This window comes from Notolabrus celidotus, chromosome 20 (assembly GCF_009762535.1).
Source record: "Notolabrus celidotus isolate fNotCel1 chromosome 20, fNotCel1.pri, whole genome shotgun sequence".
In the NCBI taxonomy this organism is placed as follows: Eukaryota; Metazoa; Chordata; class Actinopteri; order Labriformes; family Labridae; genus Notolabrus; species Notolabrus celidotus.
In genome coordinates, this window is record NC_048291.1 from 23,876,266 (window position 1) to 23,895,064 (window position 18,799).

The following is an 18,799-nucleotide window of genomic DNA, read 5'->3' on the forward strand; positions in this document are numbered from 1 at the left end:
ATTTCACAATCATATGTAAAGTTTCTTTCAAGCCATAACTCGGTTTCCCTGGTAATGCCCAAGGGTTTGACTAATGCCTGAAAAGTCACTCTATCCAATTAGGTTCTGATGCAATGAAAACATTGTTCACTAATCCAGCAAACACAACCAGACTTAGCTACAGCTTAGCAGCAGAATAGGTTCTAGTGTTCGGCACAGCTCATAGAGTGCTAATATCAGCGCCTATGTTTGACATAAAGATGAGATAGTTTGACATTTATTTAATGGATTAGGTGTCCCCTAATCATCATAAAGATTTTCTCAAACAAATACACACCAATGAAGAACGGTGGAAACACCCTGCAGCCCAACAAAACTGATCATCAAGCTAAGCCATGGTATGAGTTAGAGACGACCATGTTTAGTCGACTAAACGATTAAATTATCACCTTTTCTAGTCAATACTTGAATATTAGTCAGTTAAATAAATCAAGTAAATATTGATATTGATATAAATGTTTACCATTAGCCTGAAATGCTGGTCATGTGTTGTGTCTAAGCTGTAGTGCAGCCCCTCACCACTAACTAAAGCCCCTGTTGAAAGCTCAGAATCAGAATCAGAATCAGCTTTATTGGCCAGGTATGCTTGAACACACAGGGAATTTGACTTTGGTAAACTGTGCTCTATTTGTACAAGGCATAAGAATAAGACCTACAAATAAAAATAAAATAAAAATAACATCAGCTATAAATACAAAAGAACAACAAATAGGCATGACTAATATGTACAGGCTAAAATAATATGATAAAAGTGCAGTGGTGAGTAGCAGAGGTAGTTTTTACATTATAAAAACAGTACTTAAATAATACAAAAAATTGAAATATGGAGTTCTGCTTGGAGAATTGTTGCATTATATATTTACATGTATATTTACAGAGTATTTATCTGACAGGTATGACACTGTTATGGTTTAGTGTTCCGGATACTACCCAGATATAAACAAGCACAGATGACATCTGATAGTGCAACATGGTTTTGTCAGTATGCTGATCTAGAACAAATGTCATAAAGTTGTATTTAGGCTGTGTTTGGTTAAACAGTTATACAACCACTTGACCAGAGAGATGTGCAACCAGCAGTAAAGGCTGGTGGTGCTAGCTCTGGTAGTGTTAAACACTCTGTAAACAAATTTCACTGTATCAGTCAACAATGCTGCCAAATATCCACTAAATGCCATATATGCCATATATATCCCTATCATAGTTTTGGATTTTTATTCTTCACATCCCAGACAAAAATATATCTATCACAGGATTAATTTTAGTTGCATGTGAATATTTAAACAGCTTTTTCTGTTAAGCAGGTTGTGGTATTCAGATCCATGAATACCTGGTTGTTTATGTAGCATGAAGCATCCCTGTGCTCCTCTGGATGTGTAAGGATGATTCATTGTGACATTTGTGCATTTACACCTGAGTAACATCATTTTTTACGCCATGTGCTGAAAAACACAGTCACCCAGAATCTATGTGAACGCACGGTGGGTTTGTGTGTGTGTGTGCATATGCCTGTGTGTGTGAGCCGTGCAGCGAGGTCTGTCGGAGCTGGGTGTGGCTCGACAGTCATCAGATGAAGTTTGTCCACAAGAAGCTCTGTGTCTCCTCCAGCATCAGTCAGCCAGCCAGACACAGTCAGCTTGTTGCTGACAAAATGAACACTGCAAACAGATCTGAATAGGGAGAGTGTGAGAAACACAGAGAGAAAGAGGGAGACGCAGGCTGACATCTTCTGTTGTCAAAGTCGGAGCTGGTCACTGTTGTTTTTTTTTTTTTGGCCTGAGAGAAACACCCGCTGTCTCTTTCTGCCATCTGACGCTCTTTCTCTGCTTCTCCATCTGTCTGCTCTTTCTCTCCCTGTCTTTAGGTTATTGACTCTATCTCTGTCTCTCTCCATCTTGCCTTTATTCTCTCCTTCTCCCTCAGCACAGTGTATCTTTTTTGCTTTTTCTCTCTTGTTGCTATGGTGACATCCTTTAGTCGCTGTGTGCGTCTGTCTCAGGGAGGGGCCCTGATGTATGAAAAAAGAGACATGGATGGAGTGGGGAACAACAGATGAAGGTAGATCTCAGCGTGCGTAAGTTTTAACCTCGAACACAAAGAAAGGAAAGCGTTTTTCAGTCGTCAACCCGATACCTGATGGATTGCAGGAGTTAAAAGGCCACGCCCAGACTCCATCGATCACCGCTCTCCCTCCTTTATTCCTCTCGTTTTGTGCCCATAATCAATCATCATGCTCGGATGCTATTGATGTATGAAAATGAGCATTATCCCTCCATCCTGTGGTTTCCTCGAGCATTATTATTTACATTTGTGCTAATGCCCAAGAGGATCATGGTCCGGTCTGTGGCCACAAATAGCACACACTCCAGTCCAAGATGCCCAGGAGGCAGAGAGTTATGGAGAGTGAAGGGTGGAGGTAGGTGGAGCTATCACTCTCCCCCTTCTGACTTTCATTCACGTTAAATATGATTTGTATAATCCTCCCTCCTCCTCGACAGTTTCAGCGAGGCGTGTTCCACCAGTTGCTCCCCTTGTACCCTCCTCCCGCCTCCACTTCAAACTCCCACACCCACCTCTCTCTCTCTCTCCCTCTCTCTCTCCCTCCTGCTTGTCGGAGTCATCAGGGCCACTTTTCAGCCAGGCTTTACGTTGCTAGGAGATGGCCCTGTTGCCTTGGCATTGGTCGCTAGGTGGTCTGCCTGCCTCGCACGCAGAGGGAGGATGGAGGGAGGCGGGAGGAGGGAGGAGAGAGGGGGGGATCGGCGGAGGCAGGGGCAGACAGTAGACAGAGAGCAGTGGTCAAGAGGAGGGTGGGGTTGGTCTGGCTGGAGTCTCCTCTCGTGGATGTGATGATGGAGAGAACAAATCGGTCCGTCTTTTTTTAGAGAACAAACGTTATTGTTTCTCCCCAAAATGAAATGTTTGGTCAGTGCAAATTAAATCTAGTGGAGGAGTGTTGTCCTTCCTTTTTAGAGGTGTTGCTATCAGATAAATGTTCTGCCATTTTAACCACTGAACCGCTGAGTGCCCAGGGATGAGATAAACACAGACCTTTAAAGGTTAGGTTCACACTTTTCATAGTCCGTCTTAAAACAATCCCATCATCGGGCCCTGCCTCCCCTCTCCTCTAATATCTAACTACAGACTCTTCTGTTTGTGTGTTGGGTGGTGGAGGCTGCTAGGGGCCAGGAAGTAGAATAGCTAGGAGCCTAGATCAGTTGATATTGCTGTACAGTACGGGTTGGGTTATTAAATTGGGGTGTTCTGCTGGTGGATATGATGGACAGTGGTAGCTGACATGGACGGGGGTTGCTCTGGGATGCCAGAGTAAACTGTTTAGCCTGTCCGAGGTGTCGTGGGCCTGACTAAACTAGACATCAGTGAAGGGAGGAGCCCACTTGATAACCCCAGTGATGTGCTGGCTCTCGCTCCCCATCTGTCCGTTCCATCTCAGGCTTTCGGGGACATAAGGAGTAGGGATGGGCAATGATTTTCGAATATTCAAATATTCGTTCACGTTGTAAAAATTGTAGAGTTACTTAGAATATTTTCTCATTTTAAAAGTACATTTTTTCATCATTTTTAGCGGTGCCTGGATGTAATACGGTATTCACGCCAGACGGTGGCTATAGAACGTCTTAAAGCTGCTTGCTAACCGCATTAAGTAACAGAAGAAGAAGAATGCCAAGTGCATTAAATAGCAAAAGAAGAAGAAAACATTGGTGACAGTAGTGGTGTTTTCTTGGGAGAAACACTGACAAAGATCAAGACAGACAATGTCAGTGCCCGCTACTAGCAGCACCTCGCCCTGCTCCTGGTTAACGCGACCCTTATCAGGAGCCATGTGGTAGGCTACATAAAGCTCCAGTGAGGAACTTCTACTTTTGACGACTTTGGTGACCCCTTAGGACAAATCAGTACCATTATCCCTTTGCTGATTGGGTGTAAAATCTCACCTTTCTTTAATTTAACATTCAAATGTATCACCCATCAGTCTTTGCCATTGGAGAATACAAACAGAGGATGTTTCAGCGAACCACTGAGTCTAACTTCAACGCCATAGCAGCAGATTCAGGCATTCAATATGTCCATATAGAAATAATCAATCTTGTCGTTAATGGTCATGTTTGCTTATGTAGGTCAAAAAGTGACGCCAGTGTTCATTGCGGTCCGTTTCATAATTGGCTTAAAATCGCTGATGGGAGCTTTAAAAGCAAGGACAATGATCAGATCTACATCAGTTGATCTGTTTAAAAATGCAGCGACGCCCACAAGTTTTGCTTCAATCCCACAATCTGACAGTGTTCTCCCAATTGGCTGCTCTATTTGCCTCTGCTTTGCTAATACCACTGCTGCCCTGCACCAGCACTGCACTCAAACATTCAGCCTCAGCATCCACCTGCATGATCCAACTGTAAGGGGGTTTAAGTTGATGTCATCACTCCTTCATTTCTGCATGTGAAGTTAATCTGCAAGAAGTCTAGACGCCAAACACAATGTTCTGCTGCTACATTAATTACATTACATTACATGAGTGAAATAAATTTTGCTGTTCAACTAATCCCTCTTCTTACTTTCTCTGTCTGAAGCGTGAACAGATGTTCCACAGATTCTCCTCAACCAACTCAACACTTAGATTAAAATGACATCAGAAAGGATATCTGTCAGTATGAACAATACAACATCCAAACACTCTTGTAACACATGTGGGTGTGTAAGTGTTGCTGCAGGGCAGATTGTAAAAATGTGAATTTATCAATAGTGAGATCTGAAGTGAATTATTGATTGATTCATATGCAACACACAAAGAGGCATGAGTGCAACATAAATGAGTCAATATGTTGGTTGTTTTTCTGTCACTCAGTGAAAAAATACACATTTCAACTTCAGTTTATGAAATAAATGTGACAGGAATTTTCATAAAAGCGATGAATTAACTCCCAGATGTCTTAACAATCCTAACCAGTTTATCGTATTAAACTTTATGATCCTAATAGTGAAAGCATGTTTGCAGAGTTATTCCTCTCTCTTATTCTGTTTGTCATTCATCACTTTTGTTTGTCGCCGCTGCAACACTTTCATTTCCCCTCCAACATTATTAAAGTCTCGTCCAAACAGATGTAGTTTTTCATAAACTGCATATTAGAATTCTATTTCTAGAGCCAGTAAAATGTGTTCTCAGTCTGTGGTATCAACACATAAGATTACAGACTCAGGATGTGAGAAGTCTTGTGTATCTGTAAATATGTGTTGGTGGAGGAGAATTCAGTGACTTTTTACTATTCAATCTTCCCCATCCTCCTTTCACTCATCACTCGTTCATCTCGCCTCAAGTAACCGTCTTTCTATCTTCTTCTCTCCTCAAAGGTGGGAGACGCCATGAGAAAGATGCAGGAGAGGAACAACATCGGCAAAGTAATCCTCACCACCGAGCCCATGCCGGAGGAGGAGAAGAAGGAGGAGCCCAAGAAGGAGGACAAGAAAGAGGACAAGAAGAAGGAGGACAAGAAGAAGGATGACAAGAAGAAGGACGATGGTAAGAAGGAGGAGAAGAAGGACGACAAGAAGAAGGAGGAGCCCAAGAAGGAGGAGAAGAAGGAGGAGGAGAAGAAAGAGGAGCCCAAGAAGGAGGAGAAGTGAGAGGGGAGGGGAGGGAAAGTCGAGCAGACCAGCACAGAGTTTGCTCTGTAGGAGCAAAGGGTGGGGGTGCAGGGTGGAGGGGTGGAGGGGTGGAGGGTGGAGGGTAGGCAAGGATAGGAGATAGAAAGGTAGATTTCAATTTTATCACTCCACTGTTGATTTATCATCATTCCCCCTCCACCTTATCCTCATGAGTCATCATTGGTCATAATTACTCCAGCCTAGCTCCGCCCCCTCTCCTCCCCTTCCCCTCCTGTTTTCTGGCCTTTAACAAAAAAAAAATCTCCAAGCTCCAACTCTTTTGCATTGCTAGAAAGAAACAGATGCATAATTAGATCGATTTGTACCTCTCGGGAGCCGCAGAGGATTGTGGGTACGAGCGAGACTGGGACAAATTACTGTTTCCATGATCCCCGCTCTCACTCCGACTCCACCCTTACTCCTCCGCAATTCAACTCCCACTGTGCTAAATTGTTCTGCTCTGACTTCCACCTGCCACCTCCTATCCTCCCCTCCTCATCACTGTGCTGAGTCCACCTACCACACCACCCACCCACCTACACCCCCCACCCACACCACTACCACCACCACCACCAACACCAACACCAACCCCAGGCCGGACCCACAGACAGGCACAAAAAGCGGCGAATAAGCGGAGAACCACACCCACCCACACACGTTGCCCTCTTAGTGTCCAGTTATGTCACTGAAGGATGAGTCAGAGAAGCCTTTGATTGGCTGATGTCTCCCCCCCCACCTCTGGAGATATTCACATCACTCTTTTGACCGTGACGTTTGCTCCGAGTCTTAACGCTACAAAGCCTAACTTTGTTTAGCTCGGTCCACTCTCTGGGAATCAGCGTTCCCATCAAATATCAGCCGCAGTTTTCGCCTGAATATGAATTTCCCTCATAATGAGCCTTTCTGTGGAGCGCTGAATAGGGAGGCAGAAATCATTGCTCAGCTTCCTTCTCCTTAGTTACAGATTTTTCTAGCTGACCAACTGTTGGCAAGAAGTGCGCTGTGCCAATTAAGAGAGAATTTGTTTCTGTTCAAACAAGCCTCTCACACACACACACACACACACACACAAACATACACACTGTGAATGTGATGAAAGGGGCACTGTCACGCTGAGACAGTGAAGCGTCTGAAATGAGCGAGTTGAGAAGGTGAATACCGCTCGTTTTTTTCTTCCTCCCTGAATTCCATGGCATTCTGCTCCTTTCACAGCGTCTGCCGGCCTGTCGATCACCCTGACCTGAGAGGGGAGGATTCAATTCAATTTGGCGTCCATACTTCTTCGCCTCCCCTGCTTCTCTCTCGCCCTCCTCTATCCATTTCCCTCTTTATGGTCGGCATAGCAACAGGCGTCAGCCTCGTCAGAGGAGGCACTGTGGCCTTCTTCTCTGACTCTCTCCCTGCGTCTCTCTATTCTTCCTCCCTGAGTCTTTATTTGACAGCACTCATAGTTCCAGTGTTTCAACAGGTGCACGACGTATGAAGGAGCTCTAATGACGAGGGGAAGTGAGTGCAGCCATTCGCCCAAACCAGTGAAGAATTGAACTCAAGTATTGACAATGTGTGCTGGTTAAAGCAGCACACCGCTCCCCCTAATGGCCAGTATGAATTCAGCTCACTGGTGTAAATTCATTCTGGTATAATCCCCAGTATTTCATCACTAATCCCCCCGGGTGGACTCTAAATCTTTCAAGTAGGAGGATCTCGACTTTAAACCTCGCACTAAACCTGACATTTATCTACCTGCCCCCCCTCCCCCCCCCCCCCCCACACACACACACACACACACACACAAACACACGCCTGTCTGTGAGCCCGGCCTCAGCGTTCAGACTCAGATGGTGACTAGTGACTTTGTAAAAAACAAAAGTAAAATTTTTGGAAAAAAAAAAAGATAAAAGTTGTTGTGTTAGCATGAGTGGCCTCCCTCATGTGCTGTGTGTGGTGTGCCATTGTGTGTGAAGATGTGTGTGTCCTCAGGTCGTCTGTCAGGTTTTAAAAAGCACCTGCTCCTTACCCTCTCCCCCCCTACACTACCCTGCTACAGTATAATGTAGCTCCAACCCCACCCTCCTTCCTTCCATCCCTTCTTCCTCCACCCTTCCCTCCTGTCTGATAAAGAGGCCTGTGTTACGAGGACCGTTGGTATTAGTATTTTGCACTCTGCTCGCTGATCTTAATGCACTTACGAGCATGGCAGTCGCACTCCAGTCCCACCCAGGCTTTGATTCTGCTCCAGGTTTGCAGCCATGTTTCCCATCATGCACTCCCAGTGTATCTGCTGAAGCTCACTGAAAGCACAGGTGGCACACACACATAGAAACACACACATACTCATGTCCCTGCATGGCCAACTTCTCCTGGGTGGCAGCTAAAATCAAAGCATTCATCCATCCTTGGCGGTTGGAGGTAAAACGTGGAGGCAGGCTGAGCGGACCGGGCTGGAGTGCGACCACCACGCTGGTGTGGGGAGTGACTGTGTCCTGTCAGCCTCTGGTTAGTGTTCTGTTCTAATCTGCTGGGCTCCCTTTGTGAACCTGTGGACGGTGCTTCTGTTTCCGAGTGCCATGTGAGAAACAAACGCTTCAGTAAAAAAATAAAAAGGATGTTTTACTTAATATGTTATTTTAATTTTACCTTTATATTTCTGTTTGTTTGTTTGTTTTGTTATCCAAGGGTTTAAAGCTCAAAGCTCATGCTCTTTATGTGGGGACCTGCCAGCCTGCACTCCTTTTAAATGTGATTATCTGTTGGTCTGAACCATGTGTGCCAAATTGTATGTATATTCCTCTGTCAATGCTTTGAATATCAACAGTGCATAAAGGATATGAAGAAAGTTATGTTTTTAGATGCATTTCCATCGACCTTGAGGTAAAATGAAAACACAAAAGAGTCGTCACAGTGTGTCTGGTTTGTATCCCAAACTCTCATGGGTGCTGGTGGACTTTTTGCTGCAGTTTACAAAAAGTTGAACACAGTTTGTAGTCTTTGATTGGTCGCAGTCTCACTGTGCCTCTCTCCTCGCTCGCAGCTAACCTCGATCTGAGGCACCTCACTCCATATTTCAATCCTTTTCACTGTGTTGTACCAGCTCTCACATCGAGTCAACAGCAAAAGGCTGATTCCTCAGAAGTGTTTACAATCATAGTATTAGTATCACAGGAAAAAATGGAATATGGACAATGCAAACATCCACCAAAAGACAAAACGGTTTTCACTAATTTTCAAAAAACCCTCCAAATATAAAAATCCATGGCATTCCTCTCCATGGATTTCTCCTTCTTCAGTTTGTTTCCAGTTAGCTTGTATGTAAAATGAGGGAGCAGATGTTTTCACACAGCTGCGCAGGGATGCTGATGCTGTAACACAGCTGCACAAACCCCCAGCTTATTGGCTGATCGTAGCTCAGCCCTGGCCTCCCCCAGACGCAACATTTCCGGTTTACAGCTGATCTCAGTTCACTCAAGGATTATTCGAGACGTTCCTCTTTTCCTGTGCTGCATCCGCAGAGCCTCTTGGCCGGTTCAGCAGTCGCAGTCCAGCAGCAGCCGGCCAAAAACTCCTCTCCATTTCCCCCACTCTCTCACTCCACACACATTCATTCAAATCAAACATTACTATGACATCTGGAATTTGAAATTGCATGCATTCATCCACATGTGGAAAACAGATTATGATCTTTGTCTTTCTCACAAGATTTCCCTTGGTTCTCTGGAGCTATAAGATGCCTTTGAGATGAACTCAATCAGTTGGGTGGATGGCTTTCTGCCTCAGAGCACTTCTATTACAGTGAAGCTGAAGTGAATGTCATCTGTAAATGGTTTCCCAGTCATTCCAGACACTTATGCAAGAGTACTTAGCAACTCAAAGAGATGCACAGGAGAAAAACAGTTTCAAAGTAACAACAAACACAGAAAAGCTGAATGTGTTCAGTTTTAGATTAGATAAGACTGATAGACACTCATAGTTTTAGAGGATAAGAATGCACTAAGACAATGAGTGTAGTATTTCCTATAGCTCCTCTTCTGTCTGTCTTGTCCTGTACAGCTGATGTCCCTCACAGGCACCCACCGTCCAGCTTTGAGGTGAATTTCTTTCTGTTTTATGGTTTCTCAGGTCATTCCAAACAGCAGTTTTCTTCATGTAAGAAACCACACATCGTTCTGTTTCACTGCACAAGCTGTCACACCAATTTTCCTGCGCACCTTCCATGTTTGATGCAAGCTTTAGTATTCTGAGTCAGTGGATAATGTCCCTGCTCAGAGCCACTGTGTTCACTCATCTACACTGAGAACCCAACAACTACATCCACTTGCAGCTACTGTCCTGTTACTGTTTTCTTTCTTTTTTTAAGGTATCGCAGCAACATCAGAGAGATGCTCTAAAAGTACAACCTGGCTGGGCTTGTCATGTATAGTAGTTTGATGCATGTTTAGTCAACCTGAAATTATAGCCTATGTTTCTGTACAGCTTGCCGTCTCTCTCCAGGATAGTCAAGTAGTCATGTAGTGGTGTGGTGTGAGGGAGAATGTCCTTCCAGTCGTATAAAGTTGCCAACTGAAGCCAATCCACTGCCCCTCGGTGCCACCTGATTTCCTGTCCTCACTTTTTTGCATTGGCACTGTCATGACACACCTTGACCTATCTCTGGGAATGCTTCAGAAACTCACCTCACTTCCATCCCTCCACACACCTCCAGCTAGAAATTTTTCTACAAGGCATACCCAACAGGTTGATTTCCATGCAACTTTTCCTCTTCTTTGTGTTTTTTTTTCACTCTCCTCATCTCAACTTTGTTTTTTAAACCCTTTGAATTGATGCTGCTTCTGTGCTTGACTCTGGGTTTATTACGTGGTGCCATGTAGCCACATGGCCTCTAGAGCTTGTAACGCTTCAGTGTGTAATGTTACCATATGCCTTACATGTTTTCCAGGACTAATAAAAAAGCATAACAAAAATGTTTGAAGATGTGATTTTTTTTTATGACTGTGCCCAGTCTAAAAAAAGGGGACCAAACACAGGCTTTCAAATAGTAATTTATTTCACTTCCTGATATTTTACTATGAACTTCCTGTTATTCTTTAAATCTAGGTCATCCTGAACATTATGGAGGACAGTAGAAAATGTTATATACAGGTAATTATACAGCATTATGAATACTTTACACAACAGTACTCCTTTTTTTTAATCAAATAAATCTACAAATGATCCAAAACAGTGATGAAAGATATAAAACTATTATCTGAAAATATACATCATCGAACAACAAACAGAGCAAAAACATAGTGCTTATAACTCTTTCTAAAAACAACATTAAAAACTATAAACAGTATAAAGTCATCTCCTTAGGTTACTCTACTCTGATTTTGCAGGTGGCTCTTCAATCCCATGGGAGGTCAACACCTTCGACAGCCGAGTCAGGTAAGAGGAATCTGGGTAACCGCTCCTGAGACAGACAACAAGACGACCGTTCATCTCAAACACAAGGACTAAATGTGGCTTTTAAAAAATACTGCTCTTTTAGATTTGGTCCAAGCTCAAGCTTTAAAATCTCACTGCTGTTTTTCTCAGTTGCATGTCTGACTTATCTTTTCAGTACTGAAGCAACTGAAGACAAAGAACGGTGAAACTCTGGTTAGGAATCAAGCTACTTTCAAACTACAACAACATGTTTGTTAGCTGGGATTACTTTCCAGATAATAGCAATGTTAGCCATAAGTACTTGAATGTTAAAACCAACTAATGTCCAAAATTAGCTAACTGTCTAGTGTGTTGTTTTATTTTGGAACCTGCCTTAATGTCCTGCTGATTTACTCTAGCCGCCTTTCAGCTGCTCATCAGTCCAAAAGTTCATACAGTTCATTCATACGACTTACAACCTGCAGCAGAGCGACTCTCTAACAACATGTGAGCTTGCACCTGAGTATTTGCTGAGGAAAGAAGCGTAAACTGTGAGTGCTCATGAGCTAAACTCACCCTGATTTGCCTCCCTGTAGGGTGGTCTTGTGTGGGATGCAGTCCCAAAAGACTTGGGCCCCTTTTTCCTTCTCCGTCACTGTGAAGGTGAGTCCCTTCCTGAAGGCTTTGTCCAGCCTGGGCAGCAGCCTCCTTGATTCCTCGCTGTCAGGAAAGAAAGCTTCGAAAATCCCTCCTTTGAACGGTTTTCCTGGAGAAGGGTGACCCTCCTGGTGAGAAAGAGTAGAGCACAGAATTCTCTCAATATTACCACATGTAAGCTTCAGCTAGCTTAACACACACAGAATTTCAAAGTTTTACAGAAATGTAACGTCTTACTTTTATTTTTCAGTACTCTAAACATCACACTAGATCATTCAGGAAGATCTTAAATTATCACTAATGCTTGATGACATTGTTTGGGAGTGATGATAATGATGTTTCACAGAAATCATGATAAAATGAACAGATAAAATGCAGCCACTGTGTCGCCTCTTTTGTTAATTCTTCTAACAGAAAAAGCTCATCAGGGTCTGCAGTCCATTCTGCGACAGGCCTCTATCAGATAAGCCAGAGAGAATACATTTAGAGTAAAAGCCTCTCACCCCTTGGATACCATCAGGAATGATGTAAGTGATCTTGATAGCAGAGTCTTTCTTGCTACCAGGAATTTTGATGGGTACTCTGGAGGACTTCATTTTTCCCCGGATGCCCCGTGGGGTCAGCTCTGCCTCGTGGCAAACTCTACACTTGGAATGCACTGAGTCCAGACAGCTTGAGCAGAAGGAAGCTCCACACTTGGTTCTCACCATCAACTTGTTGGTCTCCCCACACACACAGATGCACCCCGGGCCTCCTGCAGCAGACTTGGGCGCCTCTGGGGGGTCCTGGGTCTCTGTTTTGCTTCTTTGTAGATTTTCCTTTACATTGGAATTTGTTGTTGTCTCTTTGTTAAGCTGCACCAAATATCCATCGATACCCGTAGTTGTAGTTGACCCAACACCGTTAACATGACTCACACTGCTATCATTTCCTGATACAGCCCTCTGTCCAAGCATCTCTGCTGTACCTACAAGCTTCACTTTCTCCTTAATGACAACGTTTTTCTTCACCGGTGACTGGCTGATAGATCCATTCATAAGTTCTGTCTCTTGGAGGTCACCGCCATGCTTCTTTCTCCTCTCATGACCACTTCCTGTCACACCAGCTTGAGTTGTATGTCTCTCTAGCATCACTTCTGAATAACCGTAGCTCTGAACACCAGCACCATGGTTCTGATTGGTTTGTAAAAAAGCGGAGGCATCCCACCCGGAGGCAGAGTGGCTACTGAGGTCATGTTGTTCAGGGTTTGGGGCCAAAACTCCAGAAAATACCTCTCGCAGTGAAGCACCCACCTGAGAACACAAATATATGGGACCAAGCAAAAATAAACTTGTCTTCATAGCCTGGATGGTCACCTTCTTGAACTGGCTACGCACCTCATCACAACAAGCCTGTAAGGCCTCATCGTCTCTGTCACTAACACCAAGCTCTGACAGCTGAAGCTCCTGTACACAAAAGTCTACACTAACAGAATCAACCAGCTTCTGCAAACCCTGCTGACAAGAACCCACTTTGGACAAGGTTGCCCCTCTTATGGTGAGGGTCTGATCAGTGCCTAACTTTGAGCCACTCTCTTTGATCTGAACATCAGAGGTGAGGTCTTCTACTCGGGTGCTGTAGGCTTTTTTAATGTGCTGCCACATCAAAAAAGAAACTGTAATCTCTGCAGTGTACCCTTCCTGCTTGTGCCCACCTGTTTGGTTACTAAAGCTAGAGGACCTGGCTCTAATCTTCCCAGAGTCTTCTTGACTCCTCTGTCCTATGATCTGGGCTTTCTGCTGAGGCGTCCCAGAGAAACTGCTCGCTCGCTTTAGGCTGGATCCAGATCCAGCTGGTGGACGTGGAGAGCTTCCTGACAAACTGGACTGAGCTGCCATAAGTGGGGATGTTAGACTCGTGGGTCGAGTATCAGTTAAATGTGAGTTCAAGGAAGTTTTATTCTTCACAGGAGCAACTGAGGGCAAAGAGTTTCCACTCCTGAACAAGATGTCTCCTCCAGTGTTTTGGCTTAGTGCTCTGGGGACTCCTTCACCTGGAATATCTGCTGCTTCTGACAAAACGTCATGGCCTAACATTGGACCGGTGTGTGCTTGTCCTCTGGGAGATGAGAGCCCTCGTAAGCTGAAGTCAGTCGGCCGGTTACCTAACGCAGCCAGTCCTGAATCCTTAAATCGAGCCGCTAGCTTGAACCTTCTGACACCTTCATCTCTTTTCTCGTCCTCTTCTGACCTCAGCAGCTGATCCATCCGAGGATCCAGAGGATCTACACTGGAGGGAGAGGTGAGGGTGGACATTTGCTTATCAGCATACGATGATGTACCTGAGTCATTTGGAGAATATCTAAGAACACTAGCTATATCCTCTTTTTCTTCTCCATGGTCCAGGAGGAGAAACTGCTTGGCCTCAGAGACATCACTACTGCTCCCGATAATATAAATATTTAGCTTGTCTTCATTAAGAAGAAGCTTGGGAAGTCTGACACTTAAGTTCTCTATCGCCCTTTGCAGTCCACCCCTCGGGGACAGGATGATTTTAGGGAGGTGGGCTTTGCGGATCTTGGCCTCATTTTCTTGGTAAAGCCTACTAATTGACTTCTTTGCCAGCTTCATGCGCTCCTGATCCCGACCATCTTCCCCGACTCCTGACGCGACCTGCAGAAACAGAGTAGTCAACCCCTGATTTGTCACATCCAACACCTCCACACTGTACTGAGTGAGGATCTTCTGGTAGTCCTTCGAGCAGTGCCTCTGCAGATACTGGAACATGTCTGCATCAACAATAAGAGATAAGTCCTCATCTGCGGCATCAGGAGGTTCATCAGGCTGCAGAGCTGCACCCTCTGTTTGTCCAGTATCTTCCCAGTCAAAGCCACCAGTAGTCAGGTGCCTGTATGAGCTTGGTCTGTACTCGTCATTCAGTCTGCTACTGTGATCTTTCTCCCTTTGTTGACTTTGTTTATTGGGTTTCCTTCTTTGATCTGACTCATGTGTATCAGGCTTATGTGCTTTCTGAACCAACGAGGAGCCACTGATTGTAGGTTGACCTGAGTCTGAAGTTTCTGCAGACTGAAGGCCTCCAGGATGACCGAGTAGTTGTGCCAAGGCAGCCTGGACTTTAGAATAAGTCCCCTGCAACATGCAGAACTCATTTGTAGTCTGATAGTTTATCTGGATATCAGGGAAGCTCTCATGAAGGCTTTGCAGGGCACTCATTCCCCCAGGAAGCCGGCTGTAGTCGACAGCTGCAGTTAAACTCGGGATGACCTGTGACGATGGAAGGAGACAAATAAATCTGACTTTAATACTCTGAATTTTTTAGAATATATCTCAGTATTCTTGATAAATATACCTTGTCTGGATCCAGGCTTTCCTGATACTCAGTTACGACGACTTTATGTTTCTTCCCATCCACCTCCAGAATGTGCCGGCCATGTTGAATCACGCCCTGTGCCACTGTGTGAGAGGGGTCACCAGAGGGAATCAATCCTTGTCTGGGAGAAATCCTGACTAAGCTCTTTCACTATTGGCTGCTCCATTGACTTGCATGCCAAGAGTCAGTGTGAGTGTAAATCAGTGGTGATATCCAACAAAATGTTACTTCTATTGTGTAAAATGTTGCAGCTTAAATGTGTGGAATCAAAGTTAAAGAAGCTCCTGAAGCAGAAGTTGAATAATATATTTATAAATTGATTTACAACGTGTATGTAACAGAATAATCAGAAAAATCCCACCCTTTAATGTCATATAACCATGTACCAACTTAACTCACCTCCACTGTCTTCAAAGGTGATAAGCGCACAGGCTGATGTTGCCTTGTCAATGCTGACGGACTCGACCTCCCCTCCTCCATTCCTTCTTCTCAGAAAGTGGATTAATAGCTTGTCTTTCAGCCTGTCATCCTCGATGTCTGCAGGCAGACCACTCACCCTCACAGTCCTGCCCTGCTCTGCCATCTGCTGGGAGAAACACAAAGACTGCTGTTTAGAGAAACCCTCCAGAGTGATGCAATACACAGCTCAAAAATGTTATGATGTCACCCCGAGTGTGAGTGAGGACAGCAGCATGATCACTGCAGAAAGACAAATCACAGCAGGCCAACAGGAAGTTTGTAACGCTGAGGTTCAAGGTGGTGCAAATAGGAAGAGTGACATATTTGATAATATTACACCACCTATAGGGGGTTACTAAGACACTACATCAACATAGCTCAAATTGTAGATTTCAGGTGCCTTACTGGAGACTTTTTATGGCTATAAATCTGAGCAAATGAATTTTGTTAGTGTCATTCTCTAATCCTGCAAGAGCCAGTCCTTTGAAAACAGATTAAAACAGGATATGACAAGGGAAGTGTTTTGGTCTTTAAGTTATTACAACCGATGAACTTGCTGTGTGTTATTGAGAGATGGAATCAGGGCTTCTGCACAAAACACTGAAATAAAGACATGCTTTTGGTGAAAGTGTTAATCAATACTGCAAGATTGTCCCCTCTGAAGAGCTTAATGCCCCTTCTTGTCTCTTCCTCGGTCGTCCCTCTGACATAGCTGACACAAAATAAAGATTGTTAGATGGTACTGCTGTAGTAGCTATGTTACTATCACTCATGTTGACATCCTTTCTAGTATTTTTTAAGCAAATAGCCAAATATGTGCAACTTCTTGTCTAATTATTGATACAGGGTGCCAGAAACTCTACGCAGAAGTATCGAGCACAGCTCCTCTGCAGAGCTCAGTGACAAGGAAGTGGAAGAAAAATCACTAAACTGAATGTCTGCTTGTCGCTCTACAGACTTATCTCATCTTAAACTGCTACATGTTACAAGCAGTCATAACATATCTCACACAATTAAATGCTTAGTAATGATTACCGACCTGAGTAATGTTTCAGGGCGTCATGTCTGGATCGTGCAGAGACCGTCGTACTATCCAAGCCGAGAAGGGAAAAGTGAAACTACAAAGTGTCCCACTGTGTGATGGATCATATCAGCGCGAGGGGGCGACTTAGTGCCGTCTAGTTGCATACAACAAGGTTACAGACCTTACAGACACATTTCAGACTGTCATTATTATAATGGGGGAATAGGCGAGGGGGGTGTAACCCTACGTGTCCATACTTACAAAGCAGCGCGCGCTTGTGTCTGATGAGTCTGTATGAAAGCAGGTTACCCAAGCCGGTGCAGGTTTCTCTAACTCAGTGGTCCCCAAACTCCGGCCCGCGGGCCGGATACGGCCCGCCTCCACATTTGGCCCGGCCCCCTGAACAATAGCCTACCAGAGACGGTTATTTGGTTATTATTTATTTCACAAATAGTGTTATTTATTTCCTGACTTTTTTCTGTGAAGATCCCAGAGAGGGTTATTTGGTTATTATTTATTTCATAAATAGTGTTATTTATTTCATTAATAGTGTTATTTTTTATTTCCTGACTTTTTTTTCCTAAGAAGAATCCCGGAAAGGGTTATTAATATTTGGTTATGTGTAGCTTTCTGGAAAACAATAAATGTTTTACGTTTAGGCACCCCTGCGATCCTCACACTTTTTCTGTTACAAACTTACCCCGGACCCCATCAGAGAAGGGAAAAGTTATGTGGCCCTCACAGGAAAAAGTTTGGGGACCCCTGCTCTAACTCCTTATCTGTTACTGGAATCTCTTGGATTCCTCATTCATCTCCCCTGGGGTTTAAAGTCTGGAGACCCAGAGACACTAGCAGGGTTGTCCAACATACGGCCCGCGGGCCAAAACAGGCCCCCCCAGAGGTTCCAATCCGGCCCGAGGATGACTTCTCAAAAGGAAAAAATGACAAAGGAGACATTCAATCTTTATCAATCAATCAATCTTTATTTGTATAGCGCCAAATCACAACAAACGTTATCTCAGGACGCTTTTACAAACATAGGAGGTCTAGACCACTCTATGTCAAATTATGAACAGAGACCCAACTTCAAGACAGGGTAAGACTCAGTCTGACCCCACCTTAATCCACCATGAGCATTGCACATCGCAGTATTTAGCTAGTTACAGTGGTGAGGAAAAACTTCCTTTTAACAGGCAGAAACCTCAGGCAGAACCAGACTCATGTTAGACAGCCATCATGCCTCGACTGAGTTGGGTCTGGAAAGACAGATAGAGGGGAGTAAGAGAGAGAAGTGATAGTGATGAGACGAGTCATAGAAGCTGTTGCCGCTGAAGTCCAGTACGTCCGTATCAGCTGGAGTCCAGAACGTTTGCAGCAGGAGGACGTCTACGGCAGCTCAGAGGAAAACATTAACTGCAAATTTTCAATAAAAGTAACTGCTATATCAGATTTGTTCTCTGGGGGTTGCATACAATCATTGTGCCGATGGAGCGCACCTGAACAACGCAGGTGAATAGGTAACCTGTGTGCCTGGTGTGTTCGCAGCAGGTTTCAGGGCTTTAAAAATATAATATTTGGCCCCACTGTGAGACTCATCATGGCAAAAAGTACGATAGTTGTTTTAGTAAAAATATAGTTCATTAAATGTGAACATTTTCAGGATGTACTTGTACTTTTGCACTAAAACAAAGGGAAAAATTTGGAGTTCTCCTTCTTTATAGGTTAATATGTTGTGATCTTACTTGTCTGGCCCACTTACGATCAAATTGGGCTGTATGTGGCCCCTGAACTGAAAATAGTTTGACACCCCTGCGCTAAAGTATCCAACATATGATGAGAAACTTCTGTTGTGTAAACAAACAAAAAATAGCTTCCCCCTCATTAGGCCACAGCCCTCAATTTCATTGTAAGGAGGGGGGAAACTTGTGTCAAATGTATCACATATTTTTTCTTCAGAATTATCGTCACATTTTTTTAGACTTTATTTATAAAGCACTTTTCATACAATGACATTGTAAAAACAAAGTGCTCTACATAAAAACTACTTAAAATATAATAAATTAAGAAAAAGATCCCACCCCCAGCCCCGACCCCAAACCCACCCCACAATCCTAAGGTTAAGAACACAATATATGCAACAACAGTAATAAAAACAATAAAAATAGAATAGATAAACAAAAAATAAATAAT

The 18,799-nt window shown here is 44.0% G+C and overlaps 2 protein-coding genes across 6 annotated transcripts in view; one reads left to right on the plus strand and one right to left on the minus strand.

Moving 5' to 3' along the window:
- The window catches only part of LOC117832463 (synaptic vesicle membrane protein VAT-1 homolog), a 96,804-nt gene extending 86,144 nt beyond the window's left edge, over nucleotides 1-10,660 (plus strand). For all 5 annotated transcript variants that reach the window (XM_034711603.1, XM_034711607.1, XM_034711606.1 and 2 more), the window contains one exon: nucleotides 5,407-10,660. In XM_034711603.1, the coding sequence (XP_034567494.1) occupies nucleotides 5,407-5,679 (273 nt within the window). In that variant the 3' untranslated portion in view covers nucleotides 5,680-10,660. The remainder of the gene's footprint in view (nucleotides 1-5,406) is intronic.
- Nucleotides 10,661-10,720: 60 nt separating this feature from the next.
- Nucleotides 10,721-16,973, minus strand: si:busm1-163l24.3. Its single transcript, XM_034711602.1, has 6 exons — nucleotides 16,871-16,973; nucleotides 15,526-15,712; nucleotides 15,106-15,209; nucleotides 12,261-15,020; nucleotides 11,677-11,885; nucleotides 10,721-11,146 (listed from the first exon to the last, which is right to left on the minus strand). The coding sequence occupies exons 2-6, from the start codon at nucleotides 15,707-15,709 to the stop codon at nucleotides 11,056-11,058; spliced, it is 3,348 nt and encodes a 1,115-aa protein (XP_034567493.1). The 5' UTR covers nucleotides 15,710-15,712; nucleotides 16,871-16,973; the 3' UTR covers nucleotides 10,721-11,055.
- Between the last annotated feature and the right edge of the window lie 1,826 nt (nucleotides 16,974-18,799).

Coding starts and splice junctions, on each gene's coding strand:
- si:busm1-163l24.3 (XM_034711602.1), bottom strand. CDS start 15,709: ATGGCAGAGCAGGGCAGGACTGTGAGGGTGAGTGGTCTGCCTGCAGAC. Junction 15,210..15,525: donor CACCTTTGAAGACAGTGGAG/GTGAGTTAAGTT, acceptor CCTCTCACACAG/TGGCACAGGGCGTGATTCAA. Junction 11,886..12,260: donor TTCCTGATGGTATCCAAGGG/GTGAGAGGCTTT, acceptor CTTTCTCACCAG/GAGGGTCACCCTTCTCCAGG.